Source organism: Salarias fasciatus (assembly GCF_902148845.1).
Source record: "Salarias fasciatus chromosome 23 unlocalized genomic scaffold, fSalaFa1.1 super_scaffold_20, whole genome shotgun sequence".
Classification (NCBI taxonomy): Eukaryota; Metazoa; Chordata; class Actinopteri; order Blenniiformes; family Blenniidae; genus Salarias; species Salarias fasciatus.
The window spans coordinates 4,327,706-4,354,383 of NW_021941230.1; the positions used below are offsets into that span (position 1 = coordinate 4,327,706).

The following is a 26,678-nucleotide window of genomic DNA, read 5'->3' on the forward strand; positions in this document are numbered from 1 at the left end:
GCTGAACCATAACATTTAGCTTCCAACTGAAATATATTTGTAACAATATAATCAATACAAAAATAGCCAATTATATCACTGAGAAAACAAAAAATTATACCCTTTGAAATATGTAAACAATAATATCTGCAAAATGCGCATCAAGAAAAAAACAAAAACAACGTACAATTAGCTGTAAAAAAGCTCAATGAAGATAAATGTGCATGTTTCAGAATTAAAAAATTGCCAAATATATCAGAAACAATCACTAATTGCCATCCGCGTGCGTCTCACTCTGCAGTGCGCACCGGCGCACCTGCGATCCAAGATGGCGGCGGCGCTCGTGGGGTTATGTTTGAAGCTGTCTCCCAGCTGGATGAGCCCCCAGTCACGTGTAACATATCGTTGGAAAGCTCGCGAGACGTAGAACATCAACAAACGTGATTTGAGCTCCCAGGGTGAACGACGAGCCCACAAGATGGCGACATGAGGCAGCATATAAACATTGTGGCGCACGACGCTCTTTCACTTCGCTAGAGGATTATGAAGTCAATTTTGGTCAGAGGAGAGCCTGGATAGGTGGAAAATGACCACAAAACGGTAAGGAAATAAAATATGTTGTGTTTTGTGTGAATAGCTTTGAGATTTGGCAATGAAGTGTGTGAGAATCATGCAATCTGAGGTGCTGGCTGTGAAATGTGAAGATCAGTTTTTGGTTTGTTTTGCCGCTGACGGGAGCTGGTCGGCTCAGAGAATATTCAGCCTGGTGTCATCTTAAAGAGCAGCTTTTCTAGTTTTACAAGATACCAAATATGTTGGGATGGAGCAGGCGGACCGTGCGTTCTGTAGCGTTTTGTGTCGGCAGGTGCGGGTGAGGGGGGCGTGTCGAAATGTTGCATACGAATTTTAAAGTTGTTACAAATCAAACACTCGGTCATCAAAGTGCAGTTTGAGCGTTCAGTTAGTGAGATTAAGGCTTATTGTTTGAGACACAATTGAAAGAAAACATCCTCACAGCATTTTAGTCACTTTTTACACATGTTGAAGTGGAGCGTAAAAATGTTGGACCCGGTACCGTGTCCGTCGGGCCAAACGGGTTAAAAAAAAAAAAAAAAAAAAAAAAAAACTGTTTGCACCAAATCGTTAAATGGTCCAGCAAGCTGATTGGAGAGTCTCAGCTTCACCCATAATTCCTGTACACCAAACAGTTCCAGAGGGTAGCTAACTCTGTTGTAAGAGACGACTCCCACCCTCTGAACGGTGAATTTCAGCTGCTCCCTTCAGGTCGGAGGTTCAGGGTACCCGCCTGTAAAACTAAACGTTATAAAAACAGCAGCAATTTGTGCTTTAAAAAAATGAGAGGAACTGAAATATAACTAATACAGTTACCTTTTGAATGCCTGCTCTCATTTTAATCTCATGGATGGCACTTCCTTATCTAGCGGGGTCTGACACATTTTCAGCCATTTTTATTGTTTTTTATTGTTTATGATTTTATTGGGGCTATCTCCTCGGTTTTACTGTAGCACTGTCGTCGCTTTGTCTTGTCTTGTGTTGTTTTTAGGTGTGTGTTATAAAATGGGAAGATTCACTCACTGCAAGCTGAATTTACCTGAGGGTACAATAAATATTTTTGAATCTTGAATCTTGACCATGTGAAGACTGGCATGTCCGTTGCCAGCATGTCACGTCTGTATCTGTGCATTACCACTTTATGCCAAAACCTTCGCCACGGCCTCGTGAAATGAGCCCCATTCAAGCTGTTCTTTGTGTTTGATTTTGCAGGAAGGATTTCGTCCAACATGGTGGGCCTGCCTACACAGCACAGCAACACACACTTGAGATTGTCGTCACACACTACGTCCAGTGCTTCCTCATCCACAACCACAAACGCACCGTTGACATGACAACCCACCTGCGGTCCCGGCACCACGTAGCCAACAAAACAGAGGAGGACCTCCTTCTGAAGTGGTCACACGGGAGGTGAGATTCCTCGCTGCAGGTGTTTCGTCCGGAGATGTTTAATTTACATGTCGTTACAACAGTCTCTGCTGTGTCTCTGCAGTCGGTGTTATATGTACGGGGTGGACGATCACATCACACACACAAACATTGAACCTGTTCTCTCGCTGCATTTCATGTCGTCCCTTGTCTTGCAGGTGTTCCGATCCCGTGGACTGCCTTATGTGCCACAGGAAGAAGGTGGTCCACATAGACAAGCTCGTCCGTGACGCCCACAACATCCGGGATAAGGCAGTAGTGGAGTTTTTTGATCCTCAGAGCTATACTCTGCGTTATTACATTTTTAACATGCAACTGCGGGAGTTGCTTGTTCCTGAGTGAAGGGGTTATGTTTTCTGAACCTCACTGCTTTATATCCTGCGGGACATCCATCTGAAGTGGCCTCAAGTGAAGAGGGCGCACTCCGTGGAGCAGCAGACCTAGCTCCGGACCAGCAATCCACAGCCCCCAATGGTGTGGGTCTAGGAGCTGCAGCTCTACAGTGATACTGTGGTATTCAAACATTGATTTATTTGTTAGATTGTTATTGAGTGGCACTTATTGATCTCCCATGCTCATCTGGATTCCTCTTTTGACTGAATGACTGGCAGTCAGTCTGTCAGGCTGAGCCGTTGCATTGATGTAAACAACAACACGTCATTTTACAGATTTTGCCCGTGCGCTTGTTGCAGGTCACCATACACAGGGTGATCCCCCTCTGGGAATGCCTGAGAACCTGGAGGAGGTAGTGGAGCTGCAGGAGGAGGAGGCCCCGGAGGACGCAAGCATGGACGTTCCCTGCTGGAAGACTTTCAGCGACACAAACGGGAACGCTGTACCCGGGAGGCAGGTGTGTAACGCCAGGAGGGGCTCGGTCGCACGCCCAGCGATGGGTTGAGTTCATGTTGCCGACCCCTCTCGCAAACATGACAACCTTACCTTCCTGGGCAGTGTACCGCCACTTAGGGGGTAAGTTGCTGGTGTCTGTCTTCCCAAACAGCCGCACGGAGAACCACCTCCCCCGTGACACACTCTCCACAATTTTACTGACTGGGAATTTCCGTTTCTCTGTTTTCAGATGGCCGCCTTACCTCCTCAGAAAGGGGTACGTCCTCCGAAGGAAGACCGCCAAGAACAGCAGCACACATGGGTGTGCTCTGGGTTTGTGTTATGCATCATCCCGATGACCCGCTTGCCCACGGCTCACTTGTGTCCATTGGTCTCAGAAAAGTCTATTCCGCTGAAGGACCAGTACCGGTTCCTCGAGGAGGCCAGGCAGAAAGTGCCCCACTTGCTCGGTACGACCACAAACAAGACAAGCGCAGCACAAAGTGGCTCATGACGTCCCAAAGGCCCACTCACAATCTCCATGTTGCTCTCTTTCAGGCCTCCTGGAGGGCGGCGGCAGCCTGGAGGACGCTCATGGCCGGGGATGGTGGCCTCTTGGCCTATCAGGCCATCACCACCGGCCATCGAGCGGTGGTCTCGACAAGTTGCCGAGGAGAGTAGTACCGGCTGAGCCTATCCAACCCCCTCTGCCCGCCCGGACACCCGCGTGGCGGACGTCCAGGCTCGCTCTTGTCGCGGTTGAGGCTCACGTTACTTTTCCAATCCTTATCACAAAGGTTGAGGAGCACAAGACCACCAAGGCCTTCGGCCTGGCCAACATCCGTCTCGACCGAGAGGAGTATGGCTGGCTGTAGAGGCTGAAGGCAGCCACCAGGGGGACACGTTCTGCCCCCCAGCCCCACTACCTGTTGGGGCACCTGGACGGGCGACCTCTCCCCAAGGCCAGCAGGTCCCTCCACCTGGAAGTACGCCGACCTTGTGGGGGAGGTCTCGTTCACCCTTTTCAGGAGCAGCGTGTCCACCCTGGTAAGAGTCTTACTCTTCCCTCGCCCGCCTGCCCGCCCCAGCTTGGAGGCAGTTCAGGTGTAAACCAAAACCTAACTTTCTCATATTTGTCTCCCTCGTCACACAGGCCAGCCAGCACCTCTCGGTCGAGGAGAGGAGGGAGGTGGCCAGGCCAATGTGCCACGACGTGGGGGCGGCCGGCAGGTTCTATGTCTCGGGGCACACCCTGCAAGAGTCCTGGCAGGTGCGCCATCTTGTGCTGCAGGCCTTCCAGCAGGGGGCCAGGCAGAGTGACCACAAAGGCAAGCGCACTGTACTTCGCTGGCGTCGGCCGTTCCCGTCCCCGAGGTCCTCCTCCAGCCGCTCCGCCACTCCCGAGCTCGGCCACACCACCCCGGCCTCATCCTCCAATGATGAGCATGAGGGTTATGATGTGGGACCAAGACCAAACCCCCGCCGGGCATCAACACCCATCGACCCCGTTGGGCCTCCACCTGCCAAACCCCGGGCGCAGAGCAGGTTGCTGTCTGACCAGGAGAGCCCGGACAGCCATGCGTGCGGTGCGGTCCCTCCCGGCCTCGCCCGAGCACACAAGTACCCCCCCGGGACTTCCTCCCACCTGTCAGGATTCTGCCCTCCTCCACCCGCCTTACAGCCCAGTCACCTCCCCAGAGCACGGGAGCCCCCCTCATGATTCCCCTGCCCCTCATCCCAGTCTCCTCCACCGGTGAATTCTGCTTCACAATGAGAGGAGGAGCCGACATCCAAGGATCAAGTGTGTTGGTGGCTCTAGAAGTCGTCACACATTTCACTGTTTGTCCACACACCCAGTCCTCGGGTGAGTGGTCTGTGGTGCCCGCACTGCCAGGGGCCACTCAAGCTTGAAGCTCAAACCCCCCCCCCCCCGGCGACGCCACCTCCCACGACACGGGCACCAGCCATCGGGGCCACCACATCTGGGACCGGCAGCCCGCTGAACACCTAGCGATGGGTAGTGAACTCTGTGCGGGGCCTCAGAGATCAGCTGGCCTTCGTGCTACAAGAGTAGAGGGCCGTCAATGCCAAAATAACCGACTTGATGACCCGCGTGACTTCACTAGACGATCACTGCCGCCAGCACGGAACCCCCCTGGCATGGGCGTCCACCCTACCCGAATCCCACCTTCGCCCAAAAGGGCGAGAAAGTACTGCGGAGACACACTGACACCATGCATGGTAAGTACCCACTCTAAGTGTCACTGCCTCACTCACTCACTCACTGGCACACAGACACACAGACAGACTTCCAACTTGTCCATGCAGCCAGCAGTCAATTTTTTTTTTTGGTTTCCTCACAGGGCGTGTGCTGGAACACTTTCAGCGACACAAACGGGAACGCTGTATCCGGGAGGCAGGTGTGTAACGCCATGGGGGGGGCTCGGTCTCACGCCCAGCGATGGGTTGAGTTCATGATGGAGGCCGACCCTTCTCGCAAAACATGACAACCTTACCATCCTGGGCAGTGTATCGCCACTTAGGGGGTAAGTTGCTGGTGTCTGTCTTCCCAAACAGCCGCACGGAGAACCACCTCCCCCGTGACACACTCTCCACAATTTTACTGACTGGGAATTTCCGTTTCTCTGTTTTCAGATGGCCGCCGTACCTCCTCAGAAAGGGGTACGTCCTCCGAAGGAAGACCGCCAAGAACAGCGGCACACATGGGTGTGCTCTGGGTTTGTGTTATGCATCATCCCGATGACCCGCTTGCCCACGGCTCACTTGTGTCCATTGGTCTCAGAAAAGTCTATTCCGCCAAAGGACCAGTCCCGGTTCCTCGAGGAGGCCAGGCTGAAAGTGCCCCACTTGCTCGGTACGACCACAAACAAGACGCGCAGCGCAAAGTGGCTTGTGACGTTCCAAAGGCCCACTCACAGGTGACCTGTCCCCAAGGCCAGCAGGTCCCTCCAGACCTGGACGGACCTGCCGGCCTTGTGGGGGAGTTTTCGTTCACCCTGTTCATGAGCAGCGTGTCCACCCTGGTAAGAGTCTTACTCTTCCCTCCTCCCGCCCGCCCCAGCTTGGAGGAGGTTCACGGGCTACAGGTGTAAACCAAAACCTAACTTTCTCATCTTTGTCTCCCTCGTCACACCGGCCAGCCAGCACCTCTCGGTCGAGGAGAGGAGGGAGGTGGCCAGGCCGATGTGCCACGATGTTGGGAGGGCCGACAGGTTCTATGTCTCGGAGCACACCCTGCAAGAGTCCCGGCAGGTGCACCACCTTGTCCTGCGGGCCTGCAGGAGTAGGCTAGGCAGCGGCAAGAGCACGGTAGCTCCCCAGCATCGGCCAACCCCGTCCCCGAGCTCCTCCTCCAGCTGCTCTGCCACTCCCGAGTTCGGCCACACCACCCCGGCCTCATCCTCAAGTGATGAGGATGAGGGTTATGATGTGGGAACAAGACCAAACCCCCGCCGGGCATCAACACCCGTTGGGCCTCCACCTGCCAAACGCCGGGCGCAGAGCAGGTTGCAGCCTGACCAGGAGAGCCCAGACTTCTCATCCGTGCGTGCGGTGTGGTCTGAGCACGAGAGTACCCCCCGGGACTGCCCCCCACCTGTCAGGATTCTGCCCTTCTACCCCCAGGACCCCCCCCCCCCCCCCCCTCCTTCCACCCGCCCTACAGCCCAATCACCTCCCCAGAGCACGGGACCCCCCCTCATGATTCCCCTACCCCCCCCCACCCCAGCCCAGGGCAGTTGCCCTGATGAAGACACTGTTTTTTATTCAGTAATTGGAGAGTTCTTTCTTTTGGGGCTCATTTTTGGTGTTGCTTTGAATTTGTGATGTTTTGGGTTCATGTGTTCTTGGGTGTTTTGTGTGTTCGGTGTGTGTGCATCTGTTTTGAGAATCATTAAAGTGAATTGAGTTGTTTTGCTCCCGCCAAACCCTGTGATGTGCCTCCCATTTGTTTAACTCCACATGCATCCTTCCCACCACGTCTTCAAATCGCACTCCTTTTTTCTACCAAACATGCATTCTATCAGGCATCCATCATATGTGAAACCCCTTTGGGGTTTTTTCTTAAAAAAAAAAATAAGAAAATTTAACAAAGACTAGATATAAAAAGGCACAATTTAAGGAATTGTTATGTAGCCCCTCTATTCCGCATATACTTATGGGGAGGGCCCTGAGTTCTTTTATACTAATTTATTTTGTTTTAAAAGTGCTTGAGTTGTAATTTTTTTTTACTGAGCTGAAACAAATAGAAAGACCAATGAAATTTAATGACCAGCCGTCACTCTCTCAAGTTTCAAACAACCAAACTGTATTAACCCGTTTGGCCCGACGGACCCGGTACCGGGTCCAACATTTTTACGCTCCACTTCAACATGTGTAAAAAGTGACTAAAATGCTGTGAGGATGTTTTCTTTCAATTGTGTCTCAAACAATAAGCCTTAATCTCACTAACTGAACGCTCAAACTGCACTTTGATGACCGAGTGTTTGATTTATAACAACTTTAAAATTCGTATGCAACATTTCGACACGCCCCCCTCACCCGCACCTGCCGACACAAAACGCTACAGAACGCACGGTCCGTCTGCTCCATCCCAACATATTTGGTATCTTGTAAAACTAGAAAAGCTGCTCTTTAAGATGACACCAGGCAGAATATTCTCTGAGCCGACCAGCTCCCGTCAGCGGCAAAACAAACCAAAAACTGATCTTCACATTTCACAGCCAGCACCTCAGATTGCATGATTCTCACACACTTCATTGCCAAATCTCAAAGCTATTCACACAAACAACATATTTTATTTCCTTACCGTTTTGTGGTCATTTTCCACCTATCCAGGCTCTCCTCTGACCAAAATTGACTTCATAATCCTCTAGCGAAGTGAAAGAGCGTCGTGCGCCACAATGTTTATATGCTGCCTCATGTCGCCATCTTGTGGGCTCGTCGTTCACCCTGGGAGCTCAAATCACGTTTGTTGATGTTCTACGTCTCGCGAGCTTTCCAACGATATGTTACACGTGACTGGGGGCTCATCCAGCTGGGAGACAGCTTCAAACATAACCCCACGAGCGCCGCCGCCATCTTGGATCGCAGGTGCGCCGGTGCGCACTGCAGAGTGAGACGCAATTAGTGATTGTTTCTGATATATTTGGCAATTTTTTAATTCTGAAACATGCACATTTATCTTCATTGAGCTTTTTTACAGCTAATTGTACGTTGTTTTTGTTTTTTTCTTGATGCGCATTTTGCAGATATTATTGTTTACATATTTCAAAGGGTATAATTTTTTGTTTTCTCAGTGATATAATTGGCTATTTTTGTATTGATTATATTGTTATAAATATATTTCAGTTGGAAGCTAAATGTTATGGTTCAGCCATGTATAAAAATGTATTTCATACTGTGCACAATACTGTGCACAATTATAAGTTTCTCCACAAAAACTATGCAGATTCTGATAATATAGTGGCTAAATGTCAGAACCAAAGGGTCCTTTGTATATATACAGACCCTTGTAGTGGAAATTAAAGGTATTTTAAAGTCAGATTCCTTTCAAAGAAAGAAAAAAAAACACTTAGTGTAGTTTGGCACAGGGTGGTCTCCAAGTGGCCAAATGGAGGGTTCGCCTGGTACTATCCAAACTGAACCCTATAAAATCTATGTGCTTTGTGCTATTCTCATGAAACTTGGTACAGTTGTAGTCAAGGAGTTACTGAACACAAGCAGTGGCATCATTATAGCTGGCTTCATTGTCATCATGGAGTTTTTCAATGTGGAATCTGAAAAAAAATTCGGTGAAGGTAAAAATTTCATTTTTTTCCTCTACTTTATCAAAATTTTCTCAGGCATGTTAAAATTCACAGTGTTTCTGACACTGGAACTATATTCTCTAAGGTCTTAGCTATCAATTGAGACCAAGATTATGCATATTGTCCAAATAATGGTGGAGATATTGTTGATTTAAAATGGATAGGCATTTTTAGGCGAACCTTGCCACCAAAAACCCTAGGGTTTAACAGGTTAAACCTTTTGCCACAAATAACAATGCACAGTAAACAATGAATAGAATCTCCCCTCTCCCACAGTCAACCAATCAATTAAGTCCATCAAATGCAAATGAAAACAAAAAAAAAACTCAGTGGGCCCACTCTCACACTGCACACACACACAGACCTCAAATTAAAAGTTCCGTTGCAGGCCTGAAGCGAGGCTCGTGTGCGGTGTGGCCTAAAACTGAATGGCCGCTTCACTCTGAAGAGCACTGAAAAGAAAAGTTGGTACCGTTTGGGCAGAGAACTCCCTGATGAACACCAGTCCTTGGTCCCGAGTGCAGGATGCAGGTCTTAGCCGGATGCAGGCCTCTGCAGACTGCAGGCCTCAGCACGTGCGCAGGCCCAGGCTCCCTCACCTCCCAGTCACCAGCCAGCAGCAGCAGCCCAGCGACGGTCAGGAGCAGCCATGGAAACTCCTCCACCTCCTCGGGAAAAACTCCACTCTGCAGCCCGTGGTACTCACTGTTCCAGTAACTAACTTGGCTGAAAGTCCGCTCCTTGGTCAGCAGCAAACACCGCGTGTCAGTGGCGGCCTTAATTGATCCACTTCTCCAGTGAAAACACGGCGCCTCTGAGTCCACGGCAGGATAAACGATACAAAAACTCCGTGCTGGAAGTCCTCAGTCCGTTTACACCCAAAAGTACATGTATTCGGAATCTCTTCAGCCGACTTTCGAGTAGAAAATCCACAGATAATCCCACACATGCATCTATTTCGTCCGTTTTCTTTCCACCCGTTTTTTCCATCCCTGTTCATTGCTGCTCCTTAGCCCAACTCGTTCCTCCGCCCCTCAACAACCAATCAGCTTTCCCCATTTGTCTCAAACACACACAGTACTTCCGATTCACCCAGTGACCCTTCAAAATAAAATACACATTCAAAAACAGTTTTAAATGGCAATAAGGCACTCATAATACTTAGAACACTTTAAACAATCAAATCAAATAACGAAATTCTCATATTCACAAGACATGAACTACATTCTCTTTTCTTCTTTTTAATTTTTCAAACATTTTCCAGTAATGAGCTCCTTTTTAAAAAAGAAAAAAACTTTAAACACTTTTAACCATGGGTTAACCTGGTTACAGTTAGATGTTTTAAAAAGTATTTCTTGAGGCTTCAGGACAGTTTTTGGAAGTTTGCGGAGGTTTTTGGCTGTTTGAAAAGTTTTGAGGAGACTTTAGGAGGTTTTAAAAGCTTTTATTGAGACTTTTACTTTGACATATTGTCCATGTATGGACTCGCTGTTCCTCCAGATGTTTCCAACATGTGTCTCGCTTCATCGCCCCAGCAAAGCCGATCGCAGGACGATGAGGAAGTGCTCCCTCTCCTCTTCGTCCTCCAGGAAACAGACCCAGGAGGTGGAGGGTCCATCCAGGACCAGGGCCCGGCCCACATCTGGAACCACACACCAGAGAGTGAACACACATTTAAGGGAGTCTGGAGAAATTTAAGAACAAATTTAAGGGACTTTGGAGAGACTAAAGAGAAATTTACGACTAAAGAGTTAAGGGATTTTGAATAGATTAAAGTGCAATTTAAGGATTTTTGAAGAAATTTAAGAGAATTTTAAGGGATTTTGGAGAGAGTGAAGACAAGTTAAGGGGGTTTGGGGGACTTGAGGGAAATTTAATGGATTTTTGAGAAATTAAACACATTTAAGGGAGATTCAAGAGAAATTTAAGGGACAGATTAAGGGGTTTTGGAGAGATTTCAGAACAACTTTAAGGGGTTTTTGGGAGATTTGAGGGAAATTTAAGGGATTTTGGACAGATTCAAGACAGATTTAAGGAATTTTGGACACATTTAAGAAATATTTAAGGGATTTTAGAAACACTTAAGAGAAATGCAAGGGATTTTGGAGAGATTTAAAACTGATTTAAGGGATTTTTGAGAGGTTTAAGAGAAACTCAAGGGATTTTTGGAAATTTAAGGTGCTTCTGAGAGATTTTAAAGAATTTTAAGGGATTTTGGAGTTGGAGCGATTTAAGGAATTTTGGAGAGATTCAAGAGAAATGTCGTGGATATTGGAAAGAAATTCAGACAGATTTAATTGATTTTAGAGAGATATAAGGGATTCTGAAGAGATTTAATCAATATAAAGGATTTTGGGGTGACTTAAGAGAAGTCTGAAAGAAATTTCAGGGAATCTGGACACATTTCAGAGAAATTTAAGAGATTTTGGAGAAATTTAAGAACAATTTTAAGGGATTTTGGAGAGATTTGAGGGAAATTTAAGGGATTTTGGAGATATTCAAGATAGATTTAAGGGATGTTGGACAGATTTAAGAAAAAATTTAAGGGATTTTTGAGAGATTTAAGAATGAATTTAAGGGATTTTGGATAGATTTACTACATATTTAAGGAATATTTCAGAATTTTTTTAAGAATAAATTTAAGGGCTTTTACAGAAAATGAAGACATATGTAATGGATTCTGGAGAGATTTAAGGGATTAAGGAGAGATTTAAGGGATTAAGGAGAGATTTAAGGGATTCTGGAGGGATTTAAAATTTAGGGGAATTTCTGAGAGATTTAAGAAGAAACTTAAGGGATTCTGGTCAGATTCAAGAGAAACAAAGGATTTTTGAGACATTCAAGAAATATTTAGGGGATTTTTGAGAAATTTAAGGGATTCTGGAGAGATTTGAGAGAAATTTAAGGGATTTTTGAGATGTAAGTGAAATTAAAGGGAGTCTGGAGATATTGAAGAGAACTTTAAGGGATTCTGGTAAGATTTAAAAGAGATTTAAGGGATTTTGAAGAGATTTATGACAGATTAAGTGATTTGGAGAGATTTAGGAGAAATTTAAAGGATTTTTTCAGAGATTTATGAGAAATTTAAGGGAATCTAGTCAGATTTAAAAGAGATTTTGGAGAGATTTTGGTCCTGGTTGAACTCACAGGGACTGTGTTTGATCTCCCGGACCGACAGGCTGTCCAGAGCAACGGAGGAATTGAATACGTGCTCCACGCGGGGGATCAGGGTGAAGGGGGCGTGGCTAGTGGCCCGGCGGGTCAGGACCAGGGCGTCGCTGAACAGGAAGAGGGTGACGTCCGAGAACTCCTGAAAGATTCTGGAGGGATGGTCACAGGTTAGGGGTGGAAATGAGGCCGTGGGGTCAAAGGTCAACTCACCTGAGGGAGTCTGGGAGGGTTTCCCTGGAGCTAATGAGCAAGGCAGCGTCCTGACGGAGCAGGAGTTGACGGTTTCCTTCACGGAGCGTCTGAACAGGTAATAAAAAAAACAATGTCGGACATATTTGATGGGTACAGTACTCTGTGTTGGCCATAATTGTAGGGTATTGTACTCTGTCGGCCATATTTGTAGGGTATAGTACTCTGTGTCGGCCATATTTGTAGGGTACAGTATTCTGTGTCGGCCATATTTGTAGGGTATAGTATTCTGTGTCTGCCATATTTGATGGGTATAGTACTCTGTGTCGGCCATATTTGTAGGGTATTGTACTCTGTCGGCCATATTTGTAGGTTATAGTACTCTGTGTCGGCCATATATGTAGGGTACAGTACTCTGTCGGCCATATTTGATGGGTACAGCACTCTGTGTCGGCCATATTTGTAGGGTACAGTACTCAGTGTTGGCCATATTTGTAGGGTATAGAACTCTGTATCGACCATATTTGAAGGGTATAGTACTCTGTGTCGGCTATATTTGTAGGGTACAGTATTCTGTGTCGGCCATATTTGTAGGGTATAATCCTCTGTCGGCCATATTTGTAGGGTATAGTACTCTGTGTCGGCCATATTTGTAGGGTACAGTACTCTGTGTTGGCCATATTTGTAGGGTATACTACTCTGTGTCGGCCATATTTGTAGGGTATAGTACTGTATCAGCCATATTTGTAGTGTGTAGCTCTTACTGGACAGTTCTGGATTATCTTCTGTGTCTCGTCCATCACTTCATCAGCTTCTGAGTTAAACTTCAACTGAAACATTAGAAACATTAATTTCATCCTGAGGTCAATGATGTTGCTTTATTTCAAAAACTGTCTCCCTACCTTCTGGACGAACTCCCTGAATGTCATCATGGTCTCCAGACTGGAGCAGACGTCAGGCCAATCGGGGTGATTCTGCTCGGTGTGAAGCTTTAGAGCCTGAAGCAGAGTCACGTATTCCTCGATTCGAATCACCGGGGTCAGCAGGAGCTCCAGCAGGCTGGAAACAAGGCCGACAGTTAGTACTATACCTTACAAATATGTCTGACACAGAGTATTATACCCTACAAATATGGCCGACAGAGAGCACTGTACCCTACAAATATGGCGAACATTGAGGAGATTTAAGGGACCATTAAAGAATTTTGAAGAGATTTAAGTTAAAATTATGTAACTTTGAAGAGAGTTAAGGGATTTTTGAGGGATTATGTTGACATTTAATAGATTTTTGACAGATTTAAGAGAAGCGTAAGGGAGTTTGAAGTGGTTTAAGACAAATTATGGGATTTTTAAGGAATTTAGGAGAAATGTAATGGATTGTTGAGAGATTTTAGTTAAATTTAAGGGGCTTTTGAGAGCTTTAGTTGAAATTTAATGTTTTTTTGAGAGATATGAGAGAAATTTAAGGCTTTTTCAGATATTAAAGAGAAATTTATTGGATTTCTGACAGATTTAAAATAAATTTAAGATACTTTCAGAGATTGCGTTGAAATTAAAGGATTTTTCAGAGGTTTAAGTGATTATAGACAGACATAAGAGAAAGATTTTTAGGGACTTTTGAGAGATTTCAAGCGATTTAGATGATTTTTGAGAGATTTAAGAGAATTTTAAGGGATTTTTGAGAGATTTAATTCGAATTTTGATTTTTTTCCAAGAAATTTAAGGGATTTTCAAGGGATTAAATGTATTAAGATATATGAATCTTTTGAGATTTAGCAGAAATTTAAGGGATTTTTGAGAGATTATTAGGAGATTTAAGGGATTTTAAGAGGAATTTGAGGCATTTTTGAAAGTGACTACATAGTACTACACCTTACATATATGGCCGACAGAGTACAATATCCTACAAATATGGCTGAAAGAGAGTACTATACCCTACAAATATGGCCGACACAAATTACTACAATTAAAAACATGGCCGACTCAGAGTTCCATCAAACCCGGCCTGGGTTTTTCAAAAGTTGTCCCACCTCATCATGTGAGTGTTGACGGTTCTGTCCACTCTCTTCAGGAAGCAGCGGAACGCCGGTTTGGTTTCTCTGCACTGAGGGAAACACATCATGATAAGGATGTTAACATGCTAACATGCGAATGCCTCGTACCCGGTCCACGGTGGAAACCGCCATGTGGAGGTTGTTGAAATAGTTGCTGTAGACTCTCAGGTTGGAACACAGCTTTTTGAAAACGTCTCCGATGCAGCGATCCGGTCCCCAGCGGGACAGACGAACACCGAGATTTGCCTCGAACAACCTGTGATGAGCATAGCATGTAGCATTTAGCATTAGCATGTAGCATTATTCATGTGTAATCCCTGTCACTCTTTAGCATTTCGAATGTAGCATTTAGCATGTAGCAACTCTTAAGTGTAAGGTCTAAAAGTCTTTAGCATGTAAAATGTAGCAATTCGCATGTAGCATCATTTATGTGTAAAGCCTTAACTTGTAGCATGTAGCACATAGCATTTAGCATGCAGCTTTAGCATATGGCCTTAACTTGTAGCATGTAGCACATAGTATTTAGCATGTAGTTTTAGCATGTGGCCTAAACTTGCATCATGTAGCCATACAGCATATGGCATGTAGCCTTGACTTGTAGCATATAGCATATAACATGTAGCCTTGACTTGTAGCATTAGCATATAGCATACAGCATGTAACCTTGATTCGTAGCATATAGCATTAGCTTGTAGCTTTAGCATGTGGCCTTAACTTATAGCATGTATCATTACTATACAGCATATAGCATGTAGCATATAGCATATATCATATAGTATGTAGCCTTGACTTGTAGCATGTAGTATTTAGCATATTGCATGTAGCATATAACATGTAGCATGTATCACGTAGCATTAGCATGTAGCATGTAGCCGAACATGTTTCCTAGCATGTATCATGTAGCATATAGCATGTAGCCTATCATGTAGCATATAGCATACAAGATTAGCATGTATCACATAGCATTAGCATGTAGCATGTAGCCTAACATATCATGTGGTATTTATCATATAGAATGTAGCATATAGCATATAACATGTAGCCTAACATGTAGCATATACCATATAGCATTAGCATTTAGCATGTAGCATCTAACATGCGTACTACCTGTTGACCTCCAGGATCTGCTCTACTGGCCTGAGGATGATCTGGATCTCAGTGAAGCTCAGAATCTCTCTGCTGCAGCTCAGACTCTCAGCCAGAGGCTGCTGGTAAACCTGTGGGGTCAAAGAGGAACAGAAAACATTCAGAAACAAAGAGGGACACAAAACCATGACGGACCACCTCCACTGATAAACGGATAGATAAAGACAGTAGATCTATATACCTTCTGGATGCCACACAGTCTTTCCAGATAGAGCCGTTCGCTGTTGTGGAGATCTGTGACCACCGCTCCTCTCCAGTCCAGAGCTGTCTGAGGTCAGCAGTTAATCACGATTAATCACAATTAATTAATCTGGAGCTGTCAGAAGATTAATTTTGGTATAGCAACTAATTAATCTAGCCCTGCCAAAAGACTTATTTAATTATTTTGATAATTTATAGTTTATTTTTCTTAAGAATGTGATTAATTAATCCCAGGAAGTCAATTTTTCATGGTTAATCTCTAATCATGATTAATTTATCTTGGTCTGTAAAGGGCTTTTTGTAATCCTGATTAAAAATGTGGAGCTGCAACAACATAATTAAAAAATAATTGATTACTAAATGACTGTCAAAAAATCAGACATTAATTAATCCAATTGCATTGATTAATTGAATTAATCAACAGTTATTAAAAAAGATTAATCTACTCAATTGCTCACGAGAATATTAAATATTAAATATTAAAGCTTTGATTAATTAATCCAGGGCCGTTACAAGATTATTTCTTGTTCGATTAATTAATCTGGGGTTGTCAAAATACATATTATCATGATTAATCTCACTCTGTCAAAATTAATTAATCTTGCCTTGTCATATTGATTTTGGAATTGACTGACAATGTATTGCAGAAATTATGTGATTAATAAAAACGTATTATTTAAATTCAGTGATTAATTAAAATTTAATAGAGGAATTCTGTGATTAATCATGATTTAATAAGGAAATTATGTCAATTCTTTAAATTCAGTGATTAATCACAATTTATTAAAAGTAATTCAGTGATTAATCATGATTCAGTATGGAAATTATGCCAATTATTATTTCATTTCAGTGATTAATCTGAATGTATTAGAGTAATTCTGTGATTAATCATGACTTGATATGGAAATTACCTGAATCATAATTAATTATTTCAATTCAGTGATTAATCACAATTTAAAAAATAATTGTTTTTCTAGCTTTTGTTTTCTCCTCAAAGCACCAGAGGCAGTCCTAATCTTGAAGTCATGTGTTCTTCTTCTTCTGTGGTGCTGGAGGACTTCTTCTTCTTCTTCTTCTTCTTCTCCTCTCTCCACTGTGTGATGAACTCAGACAGGAAGTGGACCTGGAGGAGGAGACGGAACAGCATGGCAGCCATGTTTGCTGTTCTAATTCATATTTAATAGATGTTGTTTGTTGTTCTCTGACCTGATCCTGATCCGGTCCTGACAGAACCCTCAATTCTTCAGTCAGGGACTCACTGAGTTCTGAAGGAACATGGAGAATGTCCAGCTGGAGCTGATCCCACAGGAAATGACCTAGAACCACAACAGGTTTACTAAAGGTTAATCTGGTTACTAGAACCAAATGTTCCTCTTAATCTGAAGGCTCCTCTGGTTACTAGAACTACATGTTTCTCTTAATCTAAAGGTTCCTTTACTTAGTAGCACCAAAGGGTTCCTCTTCTTACTAGAACCAAAGGTTCCTCTCAATCTAAAGGTTCCTATTGTTACTAGAACCAAAAGGTTCCTGTGGTTACTAGAACCAAATTGTCCTCTTAATTTAAAGCGATACTAAGGAACTTTTCAACCTTAATAAAACATTTTAATATCCTTTGTGATGATACATCGACTTACAACTAGTTGAATGACCCCTCTGTCACGGCCTGAGGGCGTCAGTATTGCTTTCACTTGGACTGAGCAGCTGTGAGGAGGGTGGTAGGAACCCTGCTCACTAAAAAGCTCCAAATGTGCGGACTGCTTTACGGCATGCACCACATCATGATATAACATTGTTCAGCCACCATTAGATTCATTACCTCGTTGCTATCCGTCCTTCACACAGCCACTGGAAACAAATGAAGGCGAGTTCAGTCCGACAGCATGCGACCGGGAGCAGCATTTTACGACGCCACGTGCTAGGCCTCATGGGAACTGTAGTATTCGTTCAGGCAAAACACTACCGCTTTTGTCCACTGGCGCCGCCAGAATCAACGAAAACTGAAAGTTCCTTAGTGTTGCTTTAAAGGTTCCTCTGGTTACTAGAAACAAATGTTCCTGCTAGTCTAAAGGTTCCTCTGGTTACTAGAACCAAATGTTCCTGCTAGTCTAAAGGTTCCCCTGGTTACTAGAACCAAAAGTTCCTCTTAATACTAGAACCATAGGTTATTTTTACGACTAGAACCAAAGTTTCCTGGTAATTTATAGGTCCCTGTAAATAATACAACCAAAGGTTCCTCTTATTACTAGACCCTAAAGGTTCCCCTAATATCAAGTTTCCTCTTCTCACTAGAACATAAAGATTCCTCTTAATCTAAAGGTTCCTCCTAATTTAAAAACTCTTCTGACTAAAACCAAAGGATCCTGTTAATTCATAGGTTCCTCTTACTACTAGACCCTAAATTTTCCTGTTACCTAAAGGTTCCTGTTAGAACCCACCCAGAAGTCGTCCCCGGATCCTGGAACCCTCTCTCTGCAGTTCCGTCCTGAAGGAGATCCTGATCCGCTCTAGAACCTTCTCCATCCACTGGGCCTGCCTGCACCAGGCCTGCAGAACATTCCGGTGCAGGAACCTCAGAGCAGGAACCCCCGGGGGAATGGAGCGGAACCCAAAGTCCGACCAGGGGCTGAGGACTGAACAGCAGAGTGTTTATAAGGGGAAGGTAGAGGGCGACGGACCTATGCCCTGTTCCTATACTCCCTGCTCAGGACCCACTTCCTACTTCTATACTCATTGCTCTGGACACACTTCCTGTTTCTGTACTCACTGCTCCTGACCCACTTCCTATAGTTCTAGACCCACTTCCTGTTTCCAAACTCACTGCTCTGGAAGGTTCCGGTGGAGAACCCCATGGGAGAGAGAACCTCAGCCTGGGTGAGAACCGAGAGAACCTTCAGGACGGAGATGCCGGATGCTGGAAGGAGGTACATTAATCGCAATTAACTGTGATTAATCACATTTATAATTGGAATGGTAAAAAATTGTCATTTTTTCATAAACGACCATTACCAGCTTCTTTAATCACCATTTTTTCTATAATTAATCAAAATATTTACATACCTAATCACAATCTTTCTGCAGTTAATCACAATATTTAAAAAATTAATCGTTGATTGCGTAATTGCCATAGTAAAACATAAATAATCACAGAATTTTCTTCACAAACCATAATTAGTCACATGAATCGCAATTAACTGTAGGAAATTTTGTGATTAATCACATTTTCTATTGTTTTTTTTTTATCTTCATATTTGGTAGGAAACAACTCCCATATGGAGCGTAATTAATCACGGCATTTCGCTAATTAATCACAATATCATAGATTTTCCATAATTATTCTCAATTTGTCAAAATTATTTTTCAATTATTAAATAATTGCAATAGTAAATCATGATTAATCAGGTAATTTCCATGATATTTTCTGATAAAAATTTTAATTAATCACACTATTTCAGTAATAATTAGTGATTATTCTCAAAATGTGAACTATTCAGTCATGATTAATCACACGATTTTCATGCTAAATTTCATAATAAATAAAGATCAATCATAATTTCAGTAATAAATTGATTAATCACATAATTTCAGTATTAAATTGCAATTAATTTTCATAAAAATTGAAGTTAATCACAATTTCCAGTCATGAATCATGGTTAACTACAGAATCTCTGTTCTGGAAGCTTCATTGTGATTAATCATCAAGTTAACCGATAGGAGTTCTGTGGTCAATCGCATTTCCGTAACTTCTGATTAATCACATAATTTCCATAATATATCATGATTAATCATATAATTTCTGTAATGACTTGTGGTTAATGGCATAATTCCCATAACAAATTGTGATTAATCACATAATTGATATAATGAATGATGATTAATTGCATAATTTCCATAAAAATTATCTAATACAGATCAATCAATACATCTGTCATTAATCTTATTTCCATAAGTTCTGATAGAAATCTCAACAAAATTTGTCCTAGAAATCATGATTAATCATAGAACATCCATAATAAATCAAGATTAATTGCAATTTTTCCATAATAAATCACAATTAATCGCATAATGTCCTAAATACATTGTGATTAATCACAAAATTTCTGTAATGTATTGTGAACAAGCACAGATTTTCCATAATAAATGTGATTAATCGCAAGTTAACTATAGAAATTCTGTGATCAATCTCATTTCCATAGCTTCTAAATAATCACTTAACTTCTCTAATGAATCATGATTAATCTCAGAATGTCCATAAACTGTGATTAATCACAATCTCGGTAATAAACTGTTTTTTATTTGCAAAATGTGTCTGATAAGTATTCATTAATCATGGAATATCTATAACAAATCATGATTTTGGATGTGAATTGTGACACAACATAGAATTTCCCAAATAAATATATATACACAAATTATGTGATTAATCACATTTACGTAATTTTTGATTAATCCCAGAATGTCTGCGATTAATTGTGATTAATCCTAAAATTTTTGCAGTTACTATAGATCAAACGAAATTTTAATCCTTCAATTAATTGCAATTTAAAAAAAAAAAAAAAAAAAGTCTTCCCAGCCCTAGATTAATTGATCGTGATTAATCTGTAGTTGTTACCGGATGCAGCCAGGGGGCAGAAGAGATCGATCCCTCTCTCCTCCACACCAGGATCCAGCAGCTCGCTCAGTTTTGCCCAGAATTCCTTGAGCTCCAGGTTCCGTAGAGTCTCTGCTGAGACCACACAATCTGGAGGGAGAAACACAAGGCTTTTATTTTGAAAGGACTGCATAGACTGGAGGGAGAAACATAGGGCTTTTATTTTGAAAGGACCACAGAATCTGGAGGGAGGAACACAGGGCTTTTATTTTCAAAGGGCCGCAGAGTCATGAGGGAGGAACACAGCGCTTTTGTTTTGAAAGGACCGCATAGTCTACAGTGGAGGAACACAGGGGCTCAACAGGCTTTTATTTTGAAAGAACCACAGAGTCTGGAGGGAGGAACACAGGGGCTCAATAGGCTTTTATTTTGAAAGGAAAAGGCTGGTTTATAGCCATAGAAATAGGGGAAAATGCAACTTTTGGAGAAAAAAAATTGTCTTCATGAAAATGAGTAAAAACAACTTTTGGAAAATGCTTCATCTCCATGGAAAAAGGGGGAAATGCAACTTTTTTTTAAAAGTTCGTATTCCCATGTGAAATGGGGAAATCCAACTTTTGAAAATGCCTCTGTCTTCCTGGTCCCACATAGAAATGGGTCCTCACTTTTAAGAAGCTGGACTTCTTGAGTTCCTCCTGGAACCAGCAGGCCGATCCTGCGGACCCTCCTGCCCCGGGCGGCCCTCTGAGCCTGGGCTAGCAGGGCGGGGAGGCACCCCCTGTGGTCCAGCAGCTCCGCCTGCACCCCCAGCTGCAGCCCGCTCAGCAGCACCTGGACACACACACACACACACACACACACACACAGTCGATGAGGTGTTTCAGATTTACTGGCTCATCTGTTAGCAGGTGAGTCACTTCCTGTAGCATTCTTCACTGATTTAAATTAAAGTTAAAAAAAAAAGGTATGGGGATGCAACAGGAAGTCGGTCATCAATTAGCATGGACACCAATTCATCTGAAACACCGTGTGCAGTTGCTCCTTTAAGTAGCATTAAATGAGACGAGGAAGTAGGTCAGCAATTAGCATGGAAACTAATTTACTCAAAACACCATGTCCAGTTGTAACCACATGAGATGAGGTAGTCGGTGACCAATTACAATGAAAACCAATTCATCCGAAACACCACGTCCAGTTGTTGAAATAAATGAGATGAGGAAGTTGGTCACCAATTAGCATTGGAACCAATTCATCCAAAACACAGTGTCCAGTTCTAACATTCAATGAAATGAGGAAGTCAGGCGTCAATTAGCATGGAAACCAATTAATCTAAAACACTGTTCAGTTGCTCCTTTAAGTAGCAGTAAATGAGATGAGGAAGTCGGTTATCAATTAACATGGAAACCAATCCATAGAAGACACCAAGTCCAGTTGAATGAGATGACGACGTTGATCACCAATTAGCATGGAAACAAGTTCATCCAAAACAGCGTACCCAGTTCATGTCCATGGCCTCTCTCTCTCTCTCTCTCTCTCTCTCTCTCTCTCTCACTCTCTCTCTCTCTCTCTCACCTCGTAGGCCGGCATGGAGTTGGAGATGAGCAGCAGCAGGGTGGAGGGTTCCCCAGCAGGGGGCGGTGGTGGTGGTGGGCGGGGTCTGCAGTAGAAAGGGGGCGGGACTTCCTGGGGATCCATCAGGCCGACACTGTAACGAGATACGTCCACATATAAGGGAGTTTGATGAGATTTAAGAAGTTTATTGATATTTAATTTAGTTTTTAAAGATTTAAGGGAGTTTTAGAGATTAAAGGAATAGTCTTAGAGATTTAAGCAAGTTTTTAGATATTTCACACTTTTTTGTTTTTTGAAAGGTTCAAGGAAATTCTTAGAGATTAAATGATTTTTTTGGAGGTTTTAAGGGAGTTTTTAAAGATTTAAGGATTTTATTTAGAGAATTAAGGATTTTATTTTTTAGAGATTTAAGGGATTATTGGGGGGATTTAAAGAATTTTTTGAAATTCAAGGATTTTTTGACATTTAAGGAATTGTCTTTTTTTTAACAGATTTAGGGAATTGTTGTTGGAGAGTTAAGCATTTTTTTCTAGAGATTTAAAGTTTTTGGGGGGAGATTTCAGGATTCTTTTGAGATTCCAAGCATTTTTTTTGAGAATTAAGAATTTCATTTTGTCAATATTCAGGTTTTTTTCATATTATAAAAATATTTTTTAAAATAAAAATATTTAAGAATTTTTTGATATAAGTATTTTTTCAGAGATTTAAAGCTTTTTTTTTAGATTTATGGATTTCTTTTTTTTGGATATTTAAGTATTATTTCTATAAATATTTAAGGATTTTTTTTTAGGAATAAGTATTTTTTCAGAGATTTAAGGATTATTTTTATAAATAGTTAAGGATATTTTTTAGATTTAAAGATTTTTTGGATTTGATGATTTTTTTCAGAGATTTAAGGATTTTTTTTACAATCAAGGAATTTTTTTTTTTAAGATGTAGGTTTTTTTTGGGAGATTTAAGGATTTCTTTTTAAGGATTTAGGGATTTTTTTTCTTTGAGATTTAAGGATTTTTTTTGACATTTAAGGTTTTTTTACAGCTTTAGGGAATTTTTTGTTGGAGATTTAAAGATTTTTGCTGTAGCGGTTTAATAATTTTTTTTTTTTAGATTTAAGGATTATTTTTATAGAGATTTAAGAAAGTGTGCATTTTTTAATATTTTTTGATATTTAAGGATTTTTTTTTTTTTTTACAGATTGAAGGATTTTATTTTCAGAGATTTCGTGGATTTTGTTTTTAGATTTAAGAAAGTTTTGTTAAAATTTTCAGGAAGCCCTTCAGTCAGCATCCTCCAGTCAGAATCACCTGGTCTGAAGCTTCTCCAGAGTCCTGGTCTGGAACCCGGTCCTGGACTCTGGCAGACCCAGAACCCCACCTTGGACCCTCCTGGTCCTGGACTCCCCTGCAGGACCAAAGCGACCCCTTTAGACCAGACCCTCCTGAACCCTGCCCTGGTCTCCTCCCTGACTCTCACCGCTCTGCTCCTCTCGGGGGTTGCTGGTTCGATTCCAGTCCAGGGAGCCGACGCACCACACATAGTGGTTTTTCCAGGACCCGAACTCTTTGGGCCCAGGACTGTAAGGCAGGAACCAGCCCCTCCTGATGCAGGGCCCGGTCCACAGGCAGTCCTGGACCAGGACCAGGACCAGAAGCACAGGGGTTAGAACTACAGACCTGAAGCGTTTGGTCCTGGTCTTAATCCTGGTCCTGGTCTTGGTCGTAGTGTTAGTGCTAGTCGTAGTGCTAGTTCTGGCTTTGGTCTCCAGTCCTGGTCCTGGTCCTGGTCTCACCTGCTCAGCTAGGACCCTCCAGGTCCAGCAGACCCCCGCAGCCCTGCAGAGGTCCTGGGGGGTCAGGAAGGCCAGGATGTGGAGGCTCAGGGTCCGGGGCAGAACCCTGCTGAAGTCCAGCCGGGTCTCTGGGAGGACCCGGGTCAGGAGGTCTCTGCAGAACCTACAGACGGAGACGGGGTCAATGTCCTGGTCTTGACTTGGTCCTAGTGTCTGGTCTGGTGCTGGTCTTTGGCCTGGTACTGGTCTGTAGTCTTTAGTCTTGTCTCTGGTCTTAGTCTTGGTCTCTGGTCTTAACTCTTGATCCTGGTCTCTGTTCTCTAGCCTTGGTCCTGGTCTCTAGTCCTAGTCCTGGTCCAAGTCTGATCCCTGGTTCTAGTCCTGGTCCTTGGTTCTATTCCTGGTCCTGGTCCTGGTCCTGGTCCAGATGTTGACCTCTGACCTCTGCTCCCTGCTGCTGCTGGTCCTCAGCAGTTGCTCCAGCAGCTGTTTCCTCTGCTGCTGGTTCCACATCTGGAACCAGTGGAGAACCAGAACCAGGCGCTGCTCAAACAGCTGCAGGAGAACACAGAACACTGAGAACATAGAACAACGGAACGTAGAACCAATAATATAGACAGCAAAGAATTTAGACCAATGAATATAAACCGCATAACATAGATCTGGAAGCAATGGAGAAGCAGGTTCAGGAGAACACAGAACACTGAGAACATAGAACTGAGGACATAGACACCAGAACGCAGACCTGGAAATATAAACACAGAACGTACAAAAACAGAATGTAGAACTGAGAATATAGACAAATAGAACATAGAACTGAAAGCTGTTTTGTTTTAATTTCACTTTGATTTTATTACTTTTTTCAGTTTTATTTAATTTTATTTTTTTGTTTTGCAATTGTTCTTTTTGTTGGCTTTTTTAAATTTCATTATGTATTTAATTTTTTGTATTATATTTTGTATTTAAAAAAATATTTCACATTGATTTATTACATTTTGTGTATATTTAATAAATGTTGTTTTATTTTTAATTTTTTTCTATTTTTCTGTATTTTTTTTTAAAACTTACGTTGTTTTATTTTATTTCAGTTGTTTTATATAACTTTTTTTTATTGCGTTTTATTTTTGGTTTGAATCCTTAAAAAAAATGGGGTTGAACCCAAAAAAAGTTAAAAAAAAAAAAAAAAAATTATGAAAAAAAGGGTTGAGTTACACTGAAGTGATTACTTTTAGTTTTCTTTTTTTGTTTTTGTTTTTTGTTTGTGTTTTCTTTTGTTTTTTTCTTTTTTGTGGGTGATTTTTTTCCCTCCACCTCTGGAATTCATCACGTGTCATTGAAAAAAAAAAAAAAAAACCTGGTTATTGTTTGTAACTAATTCCTGGATCCAAATTCTAAAGCTTGTATTTTTGTCGTTTATAATCTTTTATTTACCAAACACTGTGTCGTTTCAGCAGGAGAAGCTGTAAATTCCCACGCTCCTGCTCTCACCTGAACGTTGCGCTGCTTGTTGCTCAGAGGCGTCCAGCAGCTGAAGCCTTGCTCTCCGTTCTGCTGCATCCTGGAGGAACCTTCTGTTTTTAATCCGACCGGAGGGAATCAGACCAACGCTCTGCACCGCGGAGCTCTGCTCCACTGCTACACTGCCCCACTGCCCCACTGCTCCACCCGGTCGCTGTGGAGACGCACAAACAAAAGGGTGAGTTCACATTCCTTCACATCAATGACTAACCAGAGCAGAACACCGCCCTCTGCTGGACACACTATAGTTTGATTTAATTTGGTTTCATTTAATTTGGTTTTGGTTTTTTTATTTTCATTTGTTTTATTTCATTCTATTTTCTTAATTTTATTTAATTATATATACTCTGTTCTGAAATAGTTCTATTCCATTGACAATTTTATTTTGCTATAATAATTTAATTTCGTTTGATTTTGATTTAACATTGCATTTTAATTAAATTTTTTATTTTATTTTGTTTTATATGAATATGTTTTTTAATTTTATTTTATATTTTCATGTAACTGTATGTCATTGTGATTTTTTAAAATCTTTTTTATTTAATTTTATTTGTATTTAATATTGAATTTTAATTCAATTTTGTTTTATTTCATTTAATTTATTTTCATTTCATAGCAGAGCACTGCCCTCCTCTGGCCTCAATTGGTTTTGTGTTATTTTGTTTTGATTTATTTTATTAAGTTATTTTATATTTTTAAGTTTATGTTTTCCTTAATTTTATAATTGTTTCATTTTGTTTATTATTTATTTCATTTAATTTTATATTTTAATTTGTTTTATAATTTTTCGATTTACTATTAATTTTATTTTGCTATTTTCTTTTCTTTTTAAATTTAGATTTGTTTAATTTCTTTGTTTTATATTTTACTTGTTTTATTATATTTAATTTGCTTTCTTTTAATTTAAAAGCAGAACACTGCTCTCTGCTGGCCAGCCAAGAAAAAATCTACAAATTCTTTTGTTTTGTTTTTTTTTAACTTTTTTCAAAGCAAATGTATCTTGATTCACAGGATACAAATCTGCCAATAGAAGAAGTGAAAATTGCAAACTTGTCTTACATCAAGTCTTTTTTATTTTGAGAAAATATCATTTTAAGTTAATTTATCTTAAATGCAAGAGAATGAGACATTTTCACTCAGAATAAGTTTAAAAAACTTGCTCAGATTTAGATTTTTTGTGTTGTTATGTTCTGCTTTCTTCTTCTTCCACATTTCTAAAAACAAAAACAAATGTAATTTCAAAACTGAATTTTGTCAGGCGGAAAATCCAGTTTTAGTGGTTAGCTAGCAGCTAATTCGTGGGTTCATGTTTCCCCATCCAATATGGCCGATGCAACGATGAGGAGACATTCAAGGACATCAGCAAAAAAAAAAAAAAAAAAAAATCCAAGAATGTTTAAACTTAGTTTCTTGTCTTTGTTTTGAACGTCAACTTTGCTGCAGCAGATTTGAAACATCAGATGAAATAAACAATAATAGAAAGTTGTGAAACGTCAACAGTCCCAAGCTCGACAGCGTAGATTTTGATGTTAATTCTAATGAGTAAAAACATGGTTTTGTTCTAAACTTGTTCTTGGTTCAATTTCTGGGAATTTTCTTTTAACTTTTGAAAATTTTGCATTTAAAAAATTTATCTGGTCAGTGTAGCAAAAACTTAAAAATCCAGCTTTAGCCGTTAGCTAGCGGCTAACTCTTGGTTTCATGATGACCCATCCAATATGGCCACCGCAAAGATGACAAGACGTTCAAGGTTTGTCAAAATCTCCTCGACAGATTTGGAACATCAGATGAAATAAACAATAATAGATAATAGGC

At 41.8% G+C, this 26,678-nt stretch overlaps 1 protein-coding gene across 1 annotated transcript; it reads right to left on the reverse strand.

Moving 5' to 3' along the window:
* Positions 1-10,159: 10,159 nt before the first annotated feature.
* Positions 10,160-24,902, reverse strand: ect2l (epithelial cell transforming 2 like). The gene is made up of 20 exons (XM_030085720.1): positions 24,834-24,902; positions 23,788-23,900; positions 23,346-23,508; positions 23,030-23,183; positions 22,861-22,957; positions 21,557-21,602; positions 20,650-20,815; positions 20,006-20,134; positions 18,215-18,307; positions 17,832-18,026; positions 16,603-16,712; positions 15,377-15,463; positions 15,157-15,266; positions 14,158-14,305; positions 14,026-14,099; positions 12,899-13,055; positions 12,761-12,826; positions 12,018-12,106; positions 11,784-11,956; positions 10,160-10,278 (listed from the first exon to the last, which is right to left on the reverse strand). Exons 1-20 carry the CDS (start codon positions 24,900-24,902, stop codon positions 10,160-10,162), a joined length of 2,358 nt encoding a protein of 785 aa, XP_029941580.1.
* Between the last annotated feature and the right edge of the window lie 1,776 nt (positions 24,903-26,678).